This window comes from Acyrthosiphon pisum, chromosome X (assembly GCF_005508785.2).
Source record: "Acyrthosiphon pisum isolate AL4f chromosome X, pea_aphid_22Mar2018_4r6ur, whole genome shotgun sequence".
Classification (NCBI taxonomy): domain Eukaryota; kingdom Metazoa; phylum Arthropoda; class Insecta; order Hemiptera; family Aphididae; genus Acyrthosiphon; species Acyrthosiphon pisum.
Window position 1 is genome coordinate 8113457 of NC_042493.1, and position 24922 is coordinate 8138378.

General features: G+C 29.8%; 1 protein-coding gene across 3 annotated transcripts in view; it reads left to right on the forward strand.

The window, feature by feature from the left end:
* The window catches only part of LOC100165587 (leucine-rich repeat and fibronectin type III domain-containing protein 1-like protein), a 50422-nt gene extending 26852 nt beyond the window's left edge, over window positions 1–23570 (forward strand). For 2 of the 3 annotated variants that reach the window (XM_001952011.5, XM_016806347.2), the window contains exons 3-8: window positions 17785–18965; window positions 19035–19363; window positions 19440–19739; window positions 20408–20843; window positions 21857–22021; window positions 22127–23570. In XM_001952011.5, coding sequence (XP_001952046.2) covers window positions 17785–18965; window positions 19035–19363; window positions 19440–19739; window positions 20408–20843; window positions 21857–22021; window positions 22127–22410 — 2695 coding nt within the window. In that variant the 3' untranslated portion in view covers window positions 22411–23570. Of the gene's footprint in view, window positions 1–4268; window positions 5321–17784; window positions 18966–19034; window positions 19364–19439; window positions 19740–20407; window positions 20844–21856; window positions 22022–22126 lie in introns of those variants that run through there. The other variant, XM_029485906.1, reaches the window with a different exon arrangement.
* Window positions 23571–24922: the final 1352 nt, after the last annotated feature.

Below are 24922 nucleotides of genomic sequence, written 5' to 3' on the forward strand. Positions count from 1 at the left end.
GTTATATACTTCGCAATAATGAATTTGAAATCGTAGCTGGTGAAGGAGAAAATAACTTAGTTATTTTTCAATATGAACATTTTTTTAAAACTAACTTTGTGAAGTATTTATGTACGTATAAGTGGAAATGTGTTGGGTAAAAAGTGTAATGCAAAAATATACATAAACGAATCTTTAACGGACATTTTAAAATATTATATTGCCCATCAAAACCATGAAAAACAGCCAATAAATGTATTGAAAAAAAACTGTTTTCAAACCAAAACTTACGGATGTCACAGAAAGTCCTTCAAAAATTATAAATCATGAAGTACTAAAAAATCCTCAAATTGAAAATATCATTGAAAATGACCATGTTGACAATATCAAACCATGTATACATCGAGAACGTAGAAAATAAAATACCTTCACTTCCAAAAAATCTTATTGAAGTGATTGAAGCTATGAATAATCGTGAAATAAGAATTGTTGAAGGTGAATCATTGTTAACACATATATATTTGGTGAACAAATACAGATTTGGTGAATAATATGATGTGTTTTTCTACAGACACTAATCTGAAGGCCCCAAGCACCCCCCTATGTGCGCCTATGGAGCTAATCCCTCCAAAATACTTTCGTAGCACCCCCGAAATATTTATTTGATAATAAAAGTCACGAAAAATATGTTTTCTTCGATTTGGCAAATAATTGCCTAAGAACGAACAAATACTTACCTTTATATACTGCAATACTGCTCTTCAAATTTGTCTATTCTTTAGGTATTGAAAGATCTGATGCTTTCAATTCATTAAAGAATGACAATATATTGTATATACTATATACATTATACATCAAAAGATATAGCATTTTAATTGAAATACAATTAAAATGTGTTGATTAAAATATAATATAGTAGAGAGTACATGATCTAGGGGAAATTTTCAAACAGACAAAAACCTAAGTAAGGAAAATAAGTGGGCGAGTAGGTAACCGCTCCGCTGAAGGTTAACCTACAGTTGTATAGGTGTCGAGTGACCTCGTCATTGAGTAGGTCACTGTAAAGGATGTGTTAAATTTGAATTCAATTATAAATCATTGCATAAGAAAAACTATTCTGACCGGAGACAGTCTGTCAGCACTCGGCCTATATTTCTATGTATATTTTGTGTGTACAATATCGTAAATATTTTCAAATTACAAAAAAATTACTAAAATCCACTATTCTTGGTTTAAATATACAATTTCGTCAACAGTTGAACCAATTCACTATAAAAAAAACTGCTACAATATATTTTACAGATTTTTGTGGGTTCATAAATAACTACATTATGCATATGTATATTTAATATTTTGAATTTCTCTAAGAACTCCTAATTTTCCATCTAGTATTAGGTACATGTTTCAGTTTTTCGACAGGGCCTAAATATTTTTATCAACAATTTAAAATGCCAATAAAAAGATATTTAAAATTAGTCTAAATATGTTAAAAATTAAAAATTATACATTATCAAACCTTAGGTATTATTGTATTAATATAAAACATTTTACGAATTTACAGTATTATAATTTGCAAAATCACACGATTTTTATGAATTTTTTTGATACCTAAGTAAAACTTCAAACGCTCATAAAAATATAATGTAGTTGTACGCAAATTTTTTTATAAATTCCCGTGCAAACACCTCATGTTTGACAAGGAACCTTGTATTTAATTTACAATATTTTTTACCGTCCGTCATTTTTTTTTGTTGTTGATATAAATAGTTAATAAAATAGTAAATCTCTAAGTCTATAAATACATAGATCAAAAAGAGTCGAAATATTTTTAAGATTATTCCGTGTATAGAAAAATATGCTAATTTAAAAATGTTGTGAAAATTTAGTTCTATAGTTCTATCTATAGTTAGGTATTCGTTTTTTAATTATAGCAAAATCAATTATGTAAAAATCTGGTACTGCAGCGTAAAAATATCTTTGCTCATTTTCTTTTGATTTTTCACAGTCATTTAGAAAAGCTCTGTGAATTTCTACTTCTAACCCCTTCAACAAAAGTAACAACTAGATTCGCTTTCCAATCACAGAAAATATATTTAAGTTGAAGATTGAAGCATTTGTATTGCTCCCAAAGGCGATGACAGGCACAAAATCAAATCTCTGTAAAATCAACATTCATCCGTCGCTCCACTCGGAATGTAATAATAAACACTATGGTTACAAACACAATTGGTTTAAGTCGCGCCTATGGCACCATTACATTGTATATTATAGCGAGTGCCCACAGCGTATAAATCACATTCAATAATAATTTTATCGTGCCGTCATGTCAGTCTTCGCACACAGTCGTAAAATGTCTGCAGTTATAGCTGCATACCTATATACAATGTAGGTATAGGTACTTACTCACATTTTAATGTGCCGCGGCCGCCACCTGGAACCTATATAATATATATTTATATAATTTAACCGGCCGTCTTTGAAATCGGAAAGACGGAAACTGCCTTTATAGTATTATTTTTATAGTTTATACGTGTTAATCGGATCTTTGTACTATGTATAATAAATGTGTACAGGTGTATAATAAAAATATAATATAATATAATGATATATAGGTATAGGTATATATGGCTATTGGCTCTTTTAGTTTTCTCTCGTCTTACAAGTTCGGCGGTCTTTTTGGTCGTGTCCAACTTACACTCTAACACACATAATAACATCATACAATATATTATATAAAATTGTTATATACGTTGCTGCAGCGTATTTCATCCGACCAAGATACCGCGTGTACCCACACATTATAATGTCTATTATTATATTATTATCCATTTGTGTGCAATGTTTTTATAATATAGGTAATAACGATATATGCGTATAATGCCCGGCTATCGCGAGATTGAGATTCAGCACTCGGTCGTTCCGGCGACCGCGCAGTGAAATTCGTTTTATTCGCCATTATCCGAGAGGTTTAAATTGCTGTTTGATTTGTTCAAACCACACAGTTTTCGGAGGTAGATGTTGTACTTACACCTATTATATGGCTGTATAATATTATTATAGGTGCAGCGAATTTAAATGGATGCACCAAATCGATTTCATTTTTTATTTTGTTTTTTATACAATCGAATTATTAATTCTTCGGCAACGTAGTAAACAAATATGTATTTACAACGCACGTATTTATATACAAACAAACCCTATTTTAAATTCCAAGTGAACCGAGGCGGTTTTACGATTATGTGCCACTTAAAAAACGAGCAAAATTATCCCGACGATTCGACAGACCGAATCCGATGACATTGTCCAATTGTTTATTAATATAATAATACCGTCTTAGCTGTATGGTATATTATTATTTATAGTAATTATAGTGTGAATAGGGGTGGCGATCTGCCCGTCGACATTTATTTGTTCTGGGCTTATTCCCGTTTGGAATTATTAAATAATAGTATTACTAAGAACAGAGTTAATTTTCGAATCATTATCTATTTTTTTTTCTACTCCTTGTTTATTTAACAGTTCATTTATTTATAATTAGTTATATTTCTATACCTTCTATAAGTGTTTATAACTATATTGTGCATGTTATAGGGTTAAGATACCGCTTATTGAAATTCAGTAAATACCTAACTGCTTCGTTTTCTTAGTCAAATTAGGTTTCTATTTAATTATTACATAAAATGCATAAAACTAATTTCCATCTATCGACATCTTATATTTATAATGACCAAGGTGGTAAAAAAATATTAACACCAGGTTGTTAAAATTTTGAATTTGTCTCTGCTACGTACATTGTCATAGTAGTTACTTTACAGAGTAATCCACTAAGAATGTCACTCCCATATTTTCCTTTTATTAAAAATTTATTCAAATTCAAATTTTGGGGTTTTAATGGATAAGGATGTGGCGATACGAAATTATTTTTTTTCTCATGAGAACCACCGTTTTCTCTTGCAAATTGTCAAGTAAATGATTTTTTTATTTAAATGTATATGCGTCTAATTCAATATTCGAACGAGTAATTTCCAAGATATTAAAAAATATTAGCTAAGTTCTCAAAACTTAAATTTTAATAAATCGACATTAAAAAAAAATTCATCTGCGTAACAATTTCCATAAAAAACAGTAGGTTCTTGTATAAAAATGTAAATATCTAAGTTTGTATTACCACAGGATACTCCGTAATTGAAGAATACAAGTGTTCCGAAATGTGGCCCTTATAATATAAATACCTAGGTATACTTGAGCATTACATAATTCATAATTTGAATAGATTAATAATTATAGGTAAAAAATGGTGGTGCATAGCCATAATATGGTCACATCTTTGGCATATTTTGTTGAACGAAAGAATTGTATATCGCAGAGGTATTCAAACTGTGCGTCGCGGCTCCCAGGGACGTCGCGAGAGTTATCGAAGGGAGCCACGTCATATAATTGAAAACCAATAAATACTTTAAAATATTTTTACGAAAAACGTTTTTTATTATCATTGAGGCACACCGGTTGGGAAACGTTGGATTGTCTACAGTCTACACTCTACTATAATCATTCGCTAAGTATAGCTTTAATTGATCGCGTAAGTCGCAATAGCGACAGCGATACCATCAACTGCCATCGTTAAATCATCAATGCGTATGTCGTGTTTGGCAGTATTAGTCGTGAGTTAAATTATCAGTCATTTTTAATTTGGGAGCCGGCAACATTTTATGAAGACTCAAAGGAGCCTTGGGATGAAAAAGTTTGAATACCTCTGGTATATCGTATTGTATATTGTCCTATAGGACCGAAAACTTTTTACAACAACACAAACAAATCTGACATTGAAAAATTACAAATCTACATATTGTGACGTGCACAATTTTACCAACACCGCGGCAATGTGGACCTCAGGCAGTTTTGTGCACGTGTCGGTTTTTGCATAATATTACACATATCTTGTGGAGATGACTAGTCGTTTATAAACACATACCTAAAGTTATTCCGTTACTGACGCAAAAATACAGGTTTTCGGATAATCCGTCGGGGAGTGTCGTCAGTCGTAATGTGTAGCGACTAAAATCCGTGCCATTATGCCCAATATTATACGCATACCTGTATTATGTGTATGAATGTATAATATACCTATGTATTATAATATTTTGATCTGGTACGTAAATATATATTTTTTTATTTTATTCCGTGGGTGTGTGATACGTTTTCGTGAGTTTCGTATCATAATGGTCTTTGGAACGACGGCGGCCGTTCGGTTATAAATTTATAATATAATATTATTACTTAAATTTTCGTTGTTACGAAAATACGCATTCCGCATAAATAATGAAAGCTCGTATAAGCGCAGGTAAGTCACCGTAGTTTGTCATATAATAACATAATATTTTTATTTGTTGTTAATGATTGTGTTTGGCATCACGAATTCATCGATACACGAAAATCATTATTGTTTACTACTACTGGGTCACGCGTAAACTTAGTTAAACTCTATACATAGTAGAACGTATCATCGTATATTACGTATGTATATTTTGTTTTGCATGAATTTTTAATTTGCTCACGTACATATTTGTACTTATTGTCCAAAATTCTGAAAATACATAAACCTACAACACACTAGATAGAGGTTTTGAATTTATTACGAGCGTTGTGTTTTATACGCGATGTACCTGTGTAGTAAACTATTTGCGTTGAAATAATAGAAATATTTTCTGTTTAATTATAGTTGTGAAAAATATTTAATTGAACGATCCTTATCAGCGGGTACCTAGTTATAATATTGTTCCATTATACCTACTATACTCATTAGATTTAATTCCCACGGTAAAAATCTGAACCTATATATACAAATTATGTGTAATTGTAGCGAATTTAATTGGTTGGTAGTATGTGTACAATATTTTTGCACTACCGACGATTGTTCGAATACATTAATTGTTATCATCTTATTTACCGTGTAACGTTTATTAAAGTAATTTTAATTGTTTAGTGATCATTTTGGGTAGATAAACTCGTGGGGCTACAAGCTGTATGATACATCTGTTCTGAAAAAAACGTACCTATACCCATAAGCTATAATATATAATAGGTGTGTTTATGTTTGTTTATAATGTAGTATACAATTCGTAAAATAATACAGACTGTAATCAGAATACTCTATGATTAAAAAAATCAAAATAATTTAAAGTTATCGTTACCGTTTTTTTTAGAGTTTTAGACATTTGTATTTTTTTTATACAGATCGTAAATATTTTTTTAATGAAAAAACATTTGGAATTGTATTTTTGGGTATAATATTTTATTTAAATTTTGAATGATTTAACAAATAAACTACGCAAAGTATTCGTATAATATTATAAATATTACAATAATTTTAAATTAATATAAAATTAATAACTAATTCATGAAATTAAGACTTCCTAATAACCCTAAAGCTAAAATGCTAAGAATTTAAAATTTGTAAAATACAGTAAAACAAACATCGGTAACTGTATTATGGTTTACGACTAACTTGATGTAGGTAATTTCATAAGCACCATTTATCATGTTTTGTTATGTAATATTAATATATATATTTTTTTTAATTTTCTTCTTTTTTCTTTTTTAATTGTTACATTTGTAACTCAATACACCAATTAGTGATAATTCTTGGGCCTTGATCTTAAATCGATTCCGACGAGAAAAATCAAACTATTTAAGTCTTTCATTGTTATTCAACGAAAATATTCTACTTGCCTACTTTAATAATTTATATTTCTTACCTTCGTTGAAGGATGACATTATATAAACTTCCAGATATTTCCCTCATTCTGTACAAGCTAGGTCTCAATCGCACTGGTGGACATATTTTAAAAATAAAATCTAGACCTAACATGATTATGTAGGTTTAGGTTAGCGTGCGTTAACTAAAAAAAGTGAAATTATATCCAATCTATAGCACGCCTTATGTTCTCGTACGTATTATTAGTGCGATTTCTTTAATCCACCAATTTTTTTTCACTGCGACGTGTTTCATATAAAAACACACATAATAATATAATATACAATACGAGTGAGGTTTATTTTTCCCTGTTATCAATTAGTTATACAATAACGACACAGATTGGCTATGACAAACTGTATACATGGGTATACTATGATGTTTTATTATATAGGTACCTATTCACTTCTTGTTTTTATCGCTTTGACAAAGAAGAAAAAAAGAAAAAGATTGTTCGTTGTACACAACCCACGCAATCTGTACAGACAGTGACATAGTTCTCGTTTATGCGTCTTTGAAGAAAATATATTCGGTAACCGGCTCGAGTCTATTATTAAGATTATAGTAGATTACACGCATACCGTGGTATATAAACACCTACCGTTTATATATTATTTTGAGTGTTGAATAACAGATCAAATTAATTTTCCTTTCAACTCCATATACATATATATTATGTTAGTATATTACACGGTTTGCAACCAAAATTCGTTTAAACGGGCGTTACATCACGATACGAAATGTCATTAAAAATTAATCGAATCTTTCAAATACATTTTAATACAGTCGTATAGTTCAACTGAAACAATCAGTAATCACTGCATTTTACAATCACTACCTGGTACACCAGGTATTACGTGCGTTTTACCACACAATATAGTGATGTTAGTATGGGAGACTTCCGATTGTTCGAAAAATTAAAAAATTTTCTAAAATATCAAAACATATTATGATAATATAATATCATATATATAGAACATTCAGCGTATTACATTCCATTATGGGTATATTTTACAATTCTGGAAATTTTCATAAGTTTTGTGTGTCAAAAAATTACATGTTTAGATTTCATTTTTAAATGATTAAATTTCGAAAATGTCCTATTAAAAATGGCTGAATGATTGAATCGTTTTTAAATGTGTCGTCACTGTGCGCAAATCAATAATTCCACACGGGTAAACACAATATAAAGTACCTGTATTAAACTATTATCATATTTGTAATCATTCGATGCTGTTATAATGAAAATAAATGAATAAAATATCCGGTCGGATGTGTCGCAGAGGAAGTGTTATTCTCGGGCTACATTATATTGCGTAATAGTAAAGTTAGGTATATGAGCATTGAGAGTGTATCTGTAAACGCTTTAATGAAATGCGTGGATAAATCATTAGTGTTAAAGAATAATAATAATAATAATAATAATAATAATAATAATAATAAAAACGGTAGGGCATTAGAATGTTTCATTTCTCGTGAGCACACTGGGCAAGCGAGTACCGTTATTACTCCGTCATTCCACGGAGTTTTAGGTCATTGACTCGCCCAGCTATACCTGTCCATGTCATAAGACATACACGGTATGTTTTTATATTCACGCATATCACATGTAAGTGTGTGTGTGTTTGTGTGTGTGTGCTTTTATCGTTCCGATATCCGTCGTTGAGTCGTTCAATTCGATAAATTAATACGAAAAATCATTTGTCTAATTATTATTGTATATTTTATTATGTTATTATTATTTTAACGGGTTAGGCTCTTTTTGACATGAGTACCTAATATGCACAATTTGTAATTAATTAAATTTAAAAAAAAGTAAGTTTAAAACACACGTGGTAAATTTAGCATTGGTAAAATATAAATATTGATTAACTTAATAGTATTTGAATAGTCATAAATATGAAGAAAAAATAAAAATTTAGATTTAAAAATTTGGGTTCACCTTGGCATTCGTCTTTCGGCTTCTTAGGTGCTCGTTTTCTAAATAATTAGTAATGACATGTGGGACGTAATAAGGAGCAGTGGATCGGGTTAAAGGCTGAGGTACTTTAAAGGCTTGAATCAGATTCACGAGACAAATTTAGGAGATTAAAATTTACTATTTAACATTCTTACAATGAATTAATTTGCAGTGCGTCGTTGTTCAGCCATATAGTAGGAATATACCACTAGACCACACCGTGTGTAGGTATAGTTAGGATTTCATATCACTATGTACCTAATACCTATAAAATACAAACATAAACTTAGGGTATCTATATAATATATATTATACATATTATATAATATATAATATCTAATAGTCATGTGCGAAAAATAATTTTCAAAGTTTCCTATAATAATATTTTTAATTTTATCAGAATACAATAGCTACATTGGTAGAAATCAGAAGGGCTTAGGGGGGATTTATGTGAACTCACTCCTCCCCTCAAACATAATTTTTTTTTAGTTGTGTGGGATCAAAGCCCGATGATGACCCATTGATGTAAAAATGTTAGCCACCTTGAAATTGTAATGGATTTACGCATATGATACCTATTCATCATCGGTGAACTTAAAATTCTATAAATGTATACAAGTATAAAACCAATAATATATAATATTATATAGCACAGAACGGAAAAGTCACTTGTTGTCAACTATAATATGACGTAATAGGTATATTGTTACTTTAATAGATGGGACCTTACAGATGTACTCAGTAAGACTGTCCATAGTGCCAATTATATTTGACTAAAACTGTTGGGCCTTGAGATGGACAACCTAACAACCATAAACCCAGGTATAATTAATAACTGCGGAAGGCGAATAGTACCTATACTTAATAGGTTACATTTTCTAAATTTTACAGTATTTTACAACTTAATTGATTTTCATTCGGAGTTCTCGATTTAATTTTTTTAATTTGTTCATTATTATACTTTTTTGTTTATAGTGTCCTATTATCCTATTAATTGTTATCTCATAAGTTCATAACCGTCATTGTACATACGAGTATGTACTATAATAATATTTCTATATATTTTGTTTGTCAAAAACCAGACAAGTGTTTACTTTCAATAAATTAATAATGTTTATACAACAGATAGATTTATTGCACATACATACTATTATATAACTAAGACCAAAATCAACAACAAAAAATATGTTCATCTTGCACATCTTTACCGAATCACATTGAGAGTAGCATCTGTGGAACGGTAGGTAATATTTTTTTCTCGCAAAAGAGGGAAAACTAACATCGTTTAGCAACCCCGGAAATATAATATTGTATTGGGGTAATTACTAATTACGCCATTGGCCAGTCCGTAAGACATAATATAAGGCGGGAAGTGGTGATCAACAGGATATTGTATTATGGTTTGTAAGTGATGTTGATTGAACCATAACATCGGACGAATGCAGGTGAGAGTGGGTCATTAGCTGTCATTTTCGAGACGAAGACAAATACTATATTATTAACAAAAAAAATAAAACTCTCGATGAATTGCGATAAAAATAATATTATGTAATAAAAATAATTAAGTATGAGCTATTTACCTTTTAATAATAAGATACCATCGACTTTTTTTTTACTCCGATGACGACTCTTTGATTCATAAGACATGGATATCATATATCACATACGCTAGGTATCTATTAAAAATACCAACAATAAATACGAAATTAAATTAATCCTTATTCGGGAACAAAGCGCAAATAGAAAACAATATGTTGTCTACTGCTTTAGTTAACTTAAGAGTTCAAAGCTTTAGGCCCTAGGGAGTGAACAAATTTTAAAATACATATATACAAGTGATACAGTTTGAAATAGATTATTGAACGTTTTTTGAGATTTTATTTTTGGAAAATTGTCCCAACCTGGGTCATATATAAATATATAATAATATAATATATAATTTCAAGACATTAAAGCAACAATAAAAGCTAAAGACACTGTTACAAAAAATCTATTTATTTAGGTATTACCTGTAATGCATGGCTTATAACATGCATGGAAGTCAAAAATATATTCGATAATTATTTATAAAATGTAATAAACTCTCCACATTGTTGAAAAATAATAATAATGATAAGTTGTATTTGAAAATATTATTTTAACTTTTCACCCACAACAAATGTGTCTCCCTATGCATCTGTCTCCTATTACCCCATTAAAAAAATTCACAGACGTTGAGCTATACTTAACAGCAGATGTGCGCATATATTAAATGACAATTAAGGCTTATAAGTCTCACATACTATTTGACATTGTTCGTAAGATCACAAAGATATTATAATGTAGCATGCGCTCGTCTCTATGTTGACTAGTGATGCAGAACAGGGAACGATATAATATTATTATAATGCGGAGCTGACCGACGGGCGAAGTGGATGGACCGAACCCGTTGATGGAGTAAAGCTATAATATATTATATTCACGACGAGTACCTCTACCTATCATATTTTTTATTATTTATTTGTGTGGCGTGTATTGTAAGTCTGTACGCTCGTGCAGTGGTTCGACTATTGCGGGATAATAATAATAATATATTAGGTATATAGGTAGGTATGTGTATGCACATTGCACACATTTGCACAGTGACATCGCGTTGTGGGAGTCATACTCGTTTACCGTTGCCCAATTTGTCCGTTCAATTGTGTATTTGTGTCTGGATTTATTATTTACAGCTCTGGCCTTTAAAATGCCGGTAGACACTGCAGGTATTATATTATATTATATTTCCGCCTGCACACATGCATGCATTACCTACATTATAACGTTTACTGCACTACCACGATTAACCCACTTATTAATGTGAATATTATTAGATTTTAACAACAATTACAATAGTAGGTACGATAAAATTATACCGTTGCAGGAAGAAGTACTTCTATTTTTTACTTCCCGTCAGTAAATATAATGAAGTAATAAATTAAATATCACATTACTCACTATGAATGTATATTATTATAATATACACATTACGGTGTAAATAACAAATTAATATCGCACTCATTTGATAATACAGTTGTTAATATACCTAGTTAATATTAGCTTTGGTGTATACAGTATAGGTACAGTGGGCTAAATAGTAAACTATAATTATGCATGGGAGTTGCGTGTTTAATATTTGATATATTATGTTATTTATGTTTGGGGGGGGGGGGGGTATCGTCCGAAATAAGTGTCAACAAAATAGGTCATTTTAATAACCTGTCGATATTTTTAAATGTACACTGTCATATGACTATTGTCTGTGTGCAAAGAAATCTAAAAAAAATATATATATACCTAACAGTACCTATGCAACGATACAGCCAATGTCCAAAAATGACATGTCAAAACACGATTTTTGCAGTACTAAGCTACACGCATTTATCGGTTTAACGCGTTAAGAAGGTTACAGTAGGAGAACAATATATAGGCTAATATTAATATGATGGTATTTTGGTGACTTGTTAGTATGTGTGACAAGTAAATTAACATTACAATGTAGTATGTGAGTATTATCGGAAAATTGTATATCCCGTATAAATTAATGGTTTATATGGATCATTCGTACTTGTAGGCACTTTTTTTTTATGCCACACAGAATGTCATAAAAAAATATACAATACCATTTTTACCATCGCTGATAGTCCAGTTGGAAAAACAAATATCGAAAATCTCTGTTTTAAACATAGACAAATGTTTAATGAATCTGCTGTTTTAAAAATGAAATTATTTATGTACCTAACTAAAGCCCAATAATCTTGTCAGAAGATTATAAGATTTAAATACTCCTCTTTTAACTTTTATATGACAACTGCAGTCTTCATGAGCGACTGACAGGAATAAATAATGTACAAGGGTTTTTGCTTTATTGGCAACAGGTGACTACAGTACATACTACATTGTAGTCCAGCCATGCACTTACTGCTTTACCTCCACTTTTACAGTATAATTTAAATAGGAAATTAGCTCAAAAACACGTACAATATAGGTATTAAAACATTTTAGTCAAAGTTGCCAGTGGGTGATTGGTTCTTATAAATGGGATTTTAAAAACAGTGACCAAGTAAACACTACCAGTTTATTGTTATTGAACATCGCGCGTATACTGTTTATAAGTTTTAATTTATATATTTTAAATTATGACCGCGGGTATATAGACACTATATTCATAGGCGATAATTGAATACAATTTATTGGGAGGAACAGCGACAGTTTAAATACCTATACACTATACACACGGTAATACAATGTTCAAGAGACTTGAATTTCCACCATCATAATATGTATTTTAATTTTCTATACACTTATAAAATTTAATTTTCAAAATATTTATACTCTTTTTAAGCTATTTAAAAGGAATATATACGGTTTATGAATTTATTTAGTTTTATATTCTCAGTAGATAGATACTGGCTACTAAGACTTGTTAATGTGAATATGTGATATTGATAAACAATGTTTCCCCCCCCCCTCATGCTTCCCCAAAAATCCCTGAATCCGCCACTGCGTCTATGTGCGATGTGTGTACAATTTTATAATCTCGTAGAACGAAAAACAAAAAAACTACAATGCACCCGTTCCTTATTCTTCTTCGCACAATGTACGTCGGCACGGTCGGCGTGCACAGCGCTATCATAATACACATGAGTGACGAGTACAATAATATAATACGTCATACCTACCTATATATATATACCGTATAGTTTGACCACACCGTTTTCGGGTCATCCGGTTTACTGGTTTTGACGACCGTGATCTCGAGACGGGTAATTAAAACAAAAACGATCGCAAGACGAACGGTGTGTGTTAATAACAATAATAATAAAAATAATAATGTAACGCGTACCTCCTATACCTTGTACGAGTCGTGGTGAGAAGAGGCGTCCATATAAAATACACGCTCACCGGTACTATATCGTCGTTCATCCTTTGACCGGAACGCATATATAGGTAGGTAGGTAGGTATAATATTATTATGAAAACGTCGTTTCCCCGTTATAAATTGCACGCTAACTATGTACACACCACACACACGCTTATAATATATTGTATCTACGTTGTAATATTATCATCATGTATACCTACGTTTATGTGTAAAGCTATATACAATAGCTGTTGCGGCAATTATACATGTATAATACATGTATTATATATGTAGTTGCAACTACGTCTTCGTCTATCGACTATTATAAGTCTATAAAGTCACCTTAATGTACCTATTATAATATAACTAATTATTAAAGTTTAAAAGACAAAATAATATTACTGTAAATTACTAAGTACCTGAGTAGATTGTAATGAGTACTTAACACCCTGTCACTAGCTAGAACAGCAGAAACCCCAAAACCTACATTTTCAAAGATCTAAACTATTATTAAACCAGCGTTTTAATATAATAATATTTTGCTTCCATTTGTTCACCTTTTATATAAATATAATATTATAGTTCAATCAATTCAAAGCGTAATATTACAAAATAATTTCATAATATATTAGTACCTTTATGCAGTAATACGTATATACCTATCTTGACTTATTTTAAATGATTTTAGGAACATAATTTTGTATTTAATGTGCGTAGTGCGTTAAATAAATCTGTTGCCTAATTATAATAGTAATACAATTTTACAGTAGGTAATGCTTAAGTGGTATAATAGGTAGGTACACATTGTTGTATATAATATACGGATAGCCGGAATAGGCGTTAACATTCACGTTTATTATAAAATGTATAATCATAGCTGTACAATGTGCATTTAAGTGATTTAGATAACTTAAGATATTATGCATATTTTTTTCCGTAAGTACTAATAGTAGGTACCGACATCATTTTTAATTGAAAAATTATATTTTGCATTCCGCATATTATAATATACCTATTACCTAGGTAATGTTATATTGATTGTTTTGAACTCGCGTGATGATAATAGGTACCTATAATATTATTTAGTATTTATCTATTTGCGTTGCATCATTTATACTTCAACACGCCACAATACGGTAAACACATATCATCGTCTTTTCTTGAAACACATTTTTTGAAGACATAATCCTCAAACTTTTTATAAATTGTGGTTCTTTAAATCTTATTCAGAACTATTAAAACGATATGTAGTTTATGTCAATAGAAAAAATAACTCAAATGCTTTAAATAAAACAATATAAGAGTAAACATTTTTTTCAATTTTAGTTTAAGAGAATTACCATAACAGGTACATCGAACTATCGTAGGTACTTTGATTACTGGTTTATAGAAAATTATAGGAATAATACTAACAAACTTAATATTACCTATGTAAATAAATTGGCATATTATTGCTCTGGTATGCACTACGCGTCTGTGTTACGATTAGCTTGACTTATATTTTTCTTATACCTATTATAGTCAAATTTTAGTCTATAATTAACTTGTATTATAAGCCTTAAAGGCCTAAACTTAATGTGTATCGGTTACTCCAATCGTCTGTAAGTACATCTATTAACTTTAAATGCGTTAGGTTATTCTTATTCTGCTTTGTCGAATCGTATATTTTGTTAAAAGCTCATACCTAAATCATAATAATAACCTAACCTGTATACTGATAAGACTCGATAGTTCTAAAGTATCTAAACTAATATATTTTGTTATTAAGTATTAAATTAGTCAATAGACTTTGTTGATTTACTTATATTAATCAATAGAGCATTGGGTTTTCGATGACCAGTTGGTAAGCGACAAGCGTATGGTCGAAAGAAAAACTATTACAGTAAACACAATATTGTTAACGTGCCAGATGGCTATTAGGTATAACGAAAGATGAAAATAGAATATTAGTAGTGCAAGAAAACAACGCTGACTTTATTGTAAGCTGTAACCTATTACCTATAGTATAATAGGTATACATTTAATGAATATATTATCAACTCCTGATAATCAACAAAATACAATTGATATATTATTTCGTCACTGGCTCATTATATCGAACGTGTACGTCTCGTATTCGGTATACGGTTTTAAATATAGTTTAATACGTTTTTCTAATTGTTTTTTGATCGCACCTGTTTGATTGAAGCTCTAAATATTTAGTTGATCTTTCTTACCCGCGTAACATAATCGGATACTTTTTCACTCATCACGTGTTCTATATTTCGAAAAATATTTGATAACATAGGTATAGTTAGTAGGTACACCTAACCCATCTTATAATATAGGTTAGGATATAATATGTATACCAAGACATTATCTGGTATTGTATTAGGTATTGTATATTATACTCCTTCACGCTCAAACAATAATTAAATTAGGTATACTGCGTGTAGGTACCTAGTACATCTTCGCAGTGTGGAAATTATTGGAAATAACTAATACAGAATACTCAATTAGACACCGTAAAACTATACCATAAACTGAAAAATTCGACCGCACAGTTCTTTAAATACGATTTATTTTTTTAGGTACCTATCGTGAAAGTAATAAATGATCAAGAATAATATAATAATACATAATTATTACGATATCAAATAACTGCCAATTTGATTTGATTTCACAGTAGGAAGATACCGAATAAATAATTGCTTAATGACCGAAATATTGTTAAATATAATATTGCGATCTTCATTTTCGTTTGTACAAAAATGAATCTTACTCGCATTCCGGTGGAAAAGGAAATTTATTTTTCTTACAAAAGTACTTACAAAAGTTACAATTCGCACTACGTTCGTTTACATAACGTACCTACCTATTTCATAGTGTTTAACAATAATGTATGATATTTCTCAACGACACACAGAACAACAGTATAATAAAATTATTTAAGCAACTACATCGAGCTAAAAACTATGCAAAATAATATAGAACACACATAATATAGTAGGTACCTATACCCATAATAATAAATCAAACGTATAAATAAATTCTCAGGCGTAATAGACGTTTAGAAAAAAACGATTTGTTATTGAAACAATGACAATAGTAGTGTAATAAATAATTAATTTTTAAAAGTTAAAAATTCAAAATGAATATTAAATACTTACACCTATTTTTATGTATGGGCGTTAGTTCTATTTTTAGGTTTCTATACAAAGTTTATAATCCTTATGTTATATTTGCCAATATTGTCGTGTATGTTCGCATAATATTCCATGTACAAAATAAATATTGAAATATCAGTAGTTATATTTATTTTTATACTTTTTACCAAGTTACTTATTAGTTATTAGTTATTACTAATTAATTACTACTTATGCTTTATTTAGTTATTTTAATTAATAATTACTTTTTCAATAAATAATATATGACCTAATATTACAATATTTTTTTATCATTACGTTTTTTTAGAGAAATTTGAAACGCTCAAAGTATGTTTTTCCTAACTTGTTTGCATTTTAAATTTTTGTACCAATATTAATATATTAAAATTTTGTTAAACTAAATATTAGTGGTAAAGCGTTTATATTTTTTCAATGGAAATAAATAATTATCAACTGTAGTTTCCTTCCTCCGACCTATTTTTCTTAAATATTTTTCTTCTTACTGTCAAGAAAATAAATGTTCATTTCCGAGCTAAAAAACGTTTGCTGTTTTTCATGATTCCGAACATTTTGCATGGTCATATTATATTTTATTATATTAATAGCAACGATTTAAAAAAATTAATTCTCAATAATTTACTCGATTTCTATAGGGGACAGCACGGTAGGAAGTAGGTAATTGAATAAACTTTAAAAATGAAATTTTCGGTAATAGTGTTCCTAATAAAATGTATTATTCTGTCAGAATTTTAAAATAAGATTTTTGAAGTTTTTGTATACCATATTTGTTTATACATTTTAAAAATTATTGAATGTGTTTACATGTAGATGGTTCTTTGATGGATGATTAAAATTATTATTTACATATACCACCATGTACCTATATAAGCATATTATATAAATTGGTTTAGAAAATTATTGCTTATTGGCTTTTGTAGACACCAAAACAGAGAATAAATTCAATAAAACTACTGGATTTAAATGTTTCATTTAAATGTTTCATTGTATTATTTTATATATTTATTAACAGCAAATTTTTATTATTTTATTTTTATTTTTACAGAGATTATTTTGGGCTACTATGCCTTATGGTATGTCTTTGCATAAGTGAATCAAAGGCTCAATGTCCATGGCAAACAGATCAATCATCTGCAGAACTGCAGTCGTCATGTATATGTTCTACAAATATGGCACAAGAATTATCCGTACAGTGTGATCTTGTGAATTATGAAGTGTTAATGCAAACACTCGATAAATATTCACAGGGGACTCTGGACTTACTTTATATAAATAATAGCTCAGTTAAGACTATTGAAGATTCTAGTTTTGCCAATCTGAAAATTCACAATTTACAGTTATCGGGCTGCCAAATACAAACAATATCACCAACAGCATTTAAAGGACTAGAGCTACATTTAAGACACTTAAGTCTACAAGACAATAAAATAGACGAAATACCTAATTTAGAAGGACTTATTAACTTAACATTATTAGACCTTTCAAGAAATCGAATTTCAAGAGTTCCAGATGATGTGTTTGCTTCATTAAAAAATTTACAAACAATAAAATTAGCAGATAACAACCTCACGTTGTCTAAAAATGCATTTAGAGGTCTCGAAAATAGTTTGAAGAATTTAAATCTAAAAGGAACAAATCAAAAATATTTACCAGAGTGTATAAGAAATTTAAAAAATTTGGCATTTTTAGATTTAGCTCAAAATATTTTAAGTGAGTTACCGGGAACTTCTGGACATATTTTTCAAGGATTAGGAGCTTTGACAGCTCTCAACTTGGAAAGGAACGTAATTCAGTCTTTGGGAGAATTTACGTTTGATGGTGTCAAAAATACACTAAGTTCACTAAGTTTGCTCAATAATTTGCTCACTGATTATCCAACTATAGCTATAAGTAAACTACCAGAACTTAGAGTATTAGATCTTGGTTTTAACCTCATTAAAGAAATACCAAATGACGCGTTTTTGGCAAATCCATCTTTAACCTTACTAGCGTTAGACGGAAATCCTATCGAAACTATTCCTAAAAAAGCATTTACCCATCTGAATACTACATTGCGTGGGCTAAGCTTAGGAGGACGATACTTACAATGCGATTGCCGGATCCGATGGGTAATAGAATGGATCAAAAACGGCGATTTACAAGTGACCAGCAGAGAAAGAAATCCTCAGTTTTGTGCTAGTCCATCATTTCTTAAAAATAAACATTTTTATAAAATTGATCCTTCAGGTAATATAATTATAGGTTTATTATACGTCATTATTTTACTTTTTTTACAATTAATATTTTGAATTACAGAAATGGTATGCGATAATGACCAAAGTTCTTCTGATGCGTCGGTGATGTTAGAATCTATTATAGAGGAAGATGATGTGGATTCCCAACATCCGATTGGAACCGGTGTTGGATATGCTAGTCCTACAATTGTTTCACCAGAGATATATCCAACTTCAAAAAATAAATTTAAAAAGAATCCTCCGATAGCAGAAGTAGAAGTCGTGAAAAACACTAATACATCTGAATTACTTGGAATTATGGAAACTACAAGAACTATTCCATCGACTACGGAGAGCACGACGGTTGCAATTGAAACAACAACAAAGTATTTTGTACAAAACACTACAAATGTTAGTAAATTTAATAACCAGTAACATTACGGATGGAGTAGGTATAGTTCATATTAAAAAATTGATTTTTTTTCAGTCTAAACCAATGAGCACAAGTCGTAAACCCAATTTAGTTATAACACGACCACAGTCAGTACAGACGTCCCAGAAACCACCGCTAATATTAGGTACTTACCCTAAAAAACAAGTTCAAGAAGTCATCATAAGGAGTGTTCACAGACAAGATAATTCCGTTATAATTCAATGGGATTCCGAAACGGCAAATATCTTAGGATTCCGAGTTGTATATAGGCTTTTTGGTGACCGCACTTTCAAACAGGGGCCACCTCTCGAAACTAGTGAACGAGAGTTTAAAATTAAAAACGTACCATACCAGGTAAATTGAAATAAATATAAGACCGAATGTATGCTTGATAGTTTGTAGTAAATTGTGAAGATATCTACACAATAAATAAATAAATATATATATAATACCCGGCATAATAATACGCATTATATTTTTGGTTTTAATTTAAAATAACGATCACATATTGATTTATTGGGCTTATCATAGGTATTATATTGATTATGCTAGAGATTATCAAACTAGTGGTCACTCATGCATGGTTTAAATAAATATAAATCACTTATTTTTAAAGATAACACGTATGCATGTGTATTCTAAATAGTTTAAATAGTTAAAATGCGTAAAAATGATATGGGAAAAATTGAAACCAATATTCAAAATACAAACAAGAAAACCCCTACAAAATATAAATTTATTTGGAAGTATATTGTTTAATAATATGAGTACCTTAAACCTTTCGTCATAAGATATTTTTTCCAAATCAAAATCGTTATAAAAACCGAAATAATTTATTTCGGTAACAGGCCCTCAGACTATTATAGGTCACTATAAAAATGAAGTAGGTATCTTATTTAGTGGCCGAAATAGCTTGTACAACGCAGGACGAAAATCACTATTTACTTTAGGGTTATACTATAATATAAGCCGCACCCGCGCGTTATACCTACTGTGATTTATAACTATTTCGATTAACGCAGGAATGCATCATCGTGTGCGTCATATCTCTGGAGGAAATAACCATCACGCCGGACACGGTGCCGTACAGCCAGTGCCGGGAAATACGGACAGCGGTCACGATGACGAGCAACATGGACAGGATAACGATTGCGGCGAGTGCAGCCATATGCGGCACGGTGTTGATCGCCGTCGTCGTGTTCATTGCGGCGAGCAAACGTCGCGCCAAAAAGCTGCAAACGTTGCACAACTCGGTGGCGTCCTGCCATCCAAACAAATCGGGCATCCCGGTCGGCACCTTGCCGGCCAGCTGCTACGCCGGACCAAACGCAGCCCAGATGTCCTCGCTGGCAGCCCTAAATGCGTTCAACAGCCACAAGGATTGGGATCAGGGTTCGGTGTACAGCAATCGGAGTCTTAACCCATCCCGCATGTATCGAGTGGCCGATACCAGACAAGGTGAGAATGTTATAACAGTGTTTAATGCAAAGAGGGGCCTCAACTACCTATAGATGAAAAGTACATTTTTTTCCGCTCTTAACCAGTTAATTAACTATCCAACCGATTCAATAATTTTACAAGTTCAACATCTAGTTGTCCGTTGTATTAACATCGCCTTTTTCGGATAGTTTATAAAATATGTTAAATTACAGTCCTGTCTTTAATAAATATTTATTGGTTTAATAATATGGTTGATACTATATAACGTATAGTTTCCAAAAAATGCTACAAGTTGTCCACTAGTGTGCCATAAGAATAAGAATTGTTTTTTAGCATTTTTAACAAAATATTTGGTTATAAATTTAAAAAAAATTGAATAGTTTTACAATCACTGTATGTGGTCCAGGTGGTAATCCACTTTTTTAATTGAGTTAAGTGATATAATGCCTACTTCATATTAACTTTAAGCTTATAGAGTATAATTTAGTAGTATTCTATATTAGTAACTACTTAGTATTAACTTATATAAGTTATATCTTTACATTTTAACGTTAACTTAACTTAATTATCATAAGTTTATACGTTTAAGTATCTTCTCATATTTGCATATAAGAGGATGGTGTAATGATGTGCTATCAGATTTCGAAAACTATACATTTCTACGTACCAATTTCAAAAAAATACTATGTGAAGTGTTATTTTTCCAGTTAGTTTATTTTTCAACAATATTTAAAAAAAATAAACAACTATAAACAATTTAATACTTTGAATATTTATTTTTAAATTTACTTTAAATTTAATTTTTGAGAAAATGTAATAATTTAAAAATCTCATCTAAACACGTACTTCGATAGACATTTCGATAGATACTATACTAAAGTTATAAATATTTCCTTTTGCTTATTATTACACAATGTCCCAATGGATTTGAATATTTCAGAAAAATGTATAATATTTTTCGTAAATTTTATACTGACAATCACTAGGTGCATTTATAATAATATCGAACTAATGTATTCATTTGCTTTTAGGACTGAACGAAGATCTACACTCGAACATTTCAAACTTCAGTGCGAAACCGCCGAAAATGCGTTCGGTCGCCGACGGCCAGTCACAGAACAGTTTCTCGAACAACTCGATGAGGTATTTGGGCGGAAACAACGCATACGCGTCCGATCTGGTCAACTCCAGACCCGGTAAGTCGACGGCCGAGCCGATAACCTCATAACAATAATAATTAAAAAAAAAAAAAAAATAGTAAATAATAATTATATCAATATGCGAATCAATCTGTTCGGTAGAACTGAGGCAGTCGCGACAGTCGTTGGCCGTCTCCGAGAGGATGTCGCACATCAGTTATCCGGGCAGTGGCCGCACGAACACGTCCCGCAACAAGCCCAGGCAACGTTCCAGGACCAGAGAGGGAACGCAAAACCGACCGCCCAGCAGATACAGCCACACCGGTTCCCATCACACGCTCAACAATTACTGCGGCGGAGACACGTCGGACAATTGGACCGATCACGACATGGACATATACATGACCAGAAATCCGACAGCCAGAAACGGTCTTGTGCCACTATAGAATGTTATTATAATTTAATAATATAATTATAATTATTATTATTATTATAATTAGCCATTTGATGTACGCGTATGATACACACTATAATACACATAGTAGGTATATGCATACAATACGCACTTGGAGCTCAATTGAAATTAATTTATTTGTAGCGTTTATTTTATGCAATTATGACAATAACACGCGGCATTATAAATATATTATATTATGATTATATTATTACTACATACAATATTTCCGTTTGAGTAATAATATTTAGACTTAAGACGATAATAATCGTCTGTAGAATTTCGATTACCTATATTATATAGGTACCGTATATAAGTAGTTATTTTCTTCAGAATATTAAGTATATAACTATTTACGTACATATTACATTTAAGTGATTTAACACTGTTCACTGTTCTATATTTTTTTTTGTATTATTTTAAGTACAAATAACAGAATATTGTATACCTATTTTTATAATCACGATAATAAGTAGCAGAACAATATTATAACTTAATCATTTTCCCAGCGTATATAATTAAATTGTAAGTAAAAATAACTAATGTTTCATACCAAGTAGGTTATTGGTATCTACCTAATGTATACCTACATTGTTCTAAGCAGGTACCTACATTATACAGATCTATCTAATTATATCTTAAATCTAAAAATATGCTTATATACTTTTAAAATAACGAATAGGTATAGTTAGTAATAGTTTTTTATATTATTATAATTTTATTTTTGGTTTTTTAACTTTTAAGTAATATTATAGAGGTACTACTATGATTATATCGAGTTATGTCCTACCTCACAACACACAACTCGTGTACCTACGACAATAAACATAGGTATTTTAATATTAAATAATATTTTTTAATTTTTAATCAAATTAATTATTAATTGTTGTTCAATCTATTTACTTTTATAATTACTGTGAAAATATTAGAAATTGACAATTAATTAATAAAGTTGTATTCATTTATTGTCAATTTTTATGTAGTAAATTCTATAATATTAAATAGTATTTAATAAATAATTGTATATAAAGTATTATGTAATTATTCGATTAAAATCAGTTATCTATAAGTTTATACATAGATAAATATTAAGTATACTGCATTATAAGTTCAATACATTTTAAATTATTAAACTATTTGATACATGCCAAATTATGTTCGATATTTTTTAAAAGAAACATAATAGTGTTTAGGTACTTTGTACTTAAGCATTCTAACACAAATCGCTATTCGCTGGCAGACCTCATTCAAAATACAAAATGTAAAAACGAAAATTATTCAAGTTCATATTTCGTTTGAATCATCAATCAGACTATTATGATTTTAGTTCATATTATAGATTAAGTTTAGCTTTATAATAAGAAATTAATTTGCATCGAAGTTCATAATATATTATACATTATAATAAATTATACTATACAGATATGACTATACGAGTATAATTAAATAAATGTTTATCAACAATTGGTTTTTGTTATAACTTTTCTATTAAAATAATATTTATCATTTTGGTTTTTATCCTGTCATAACTCATGATCATACTAACTTACAAATAACATAAAATATTTTGTATTTTGTACTGAATTCAGGTTAATTTAATTGTAATTAAGTATTAAAATAACGATAAGTAAAAAATAGTTATGGTATTCATAAGTCATAACGAATGGTAAAAGTTACAAATGCCCAATGTGTATGTATATTTTTACATTGTTTACTTTTGTATGTTCAAATTTATTCGTATTAATTAGACAGTCAATACCTACCAATTCATATAATTCAATAATTGTAAAAGAACAAATTCGAATTCGTTGACCTATAGATATTAGATACACAATTATGTGGTATTGTGGTCTTCAAAAGATTGATATAGAATAAAAATTAAGAAATTCAAACTTTAATTTGATATTAATTATAATAATTAAATTAATTAAATGAGTTAAAATTGTATCACTTAGTTTTCAACTCCTTATTATTATATGATTACCCTTTTTAAATAAAATTATTAAGTTGCTATAATACCTACCGACATACCAATACTAGACATGAAAGTGAAATTGATGATCACTACTATGCAGTACTCAAAAAAGTGGTGCATTTTCTCCAATTTTACTACAAATATTTTTATTAGTCATTTTGGTGATTGTTTTCTTTGAGCAACTTATAGATATTTAATTTTTTACTTTTTTACTTTTTATTTTACTTATGTATGATAACGTTTTATTTGTGAATAAAAAAGCTTGATAATGTAAAATAAGGTATTTCTAGCAAATTTTTCTTTCAGCAATTAAAAATATCAAAAATACTTCATAGGCACAATTTATTTTAATTATAAACGTTTCAACTTAATTGCAATAATTCATAAACTTTTGTAATTAAAATTTGAAAATGCATCAATTATTTAATTTGGACACTGAAAGTTTTAAAAATCAATATAAGAAACCTATTGTAAGTTTTTAACTAGAAATTAAAATAAAAATTGTGTAAATTTGTGTACATTTTTTATA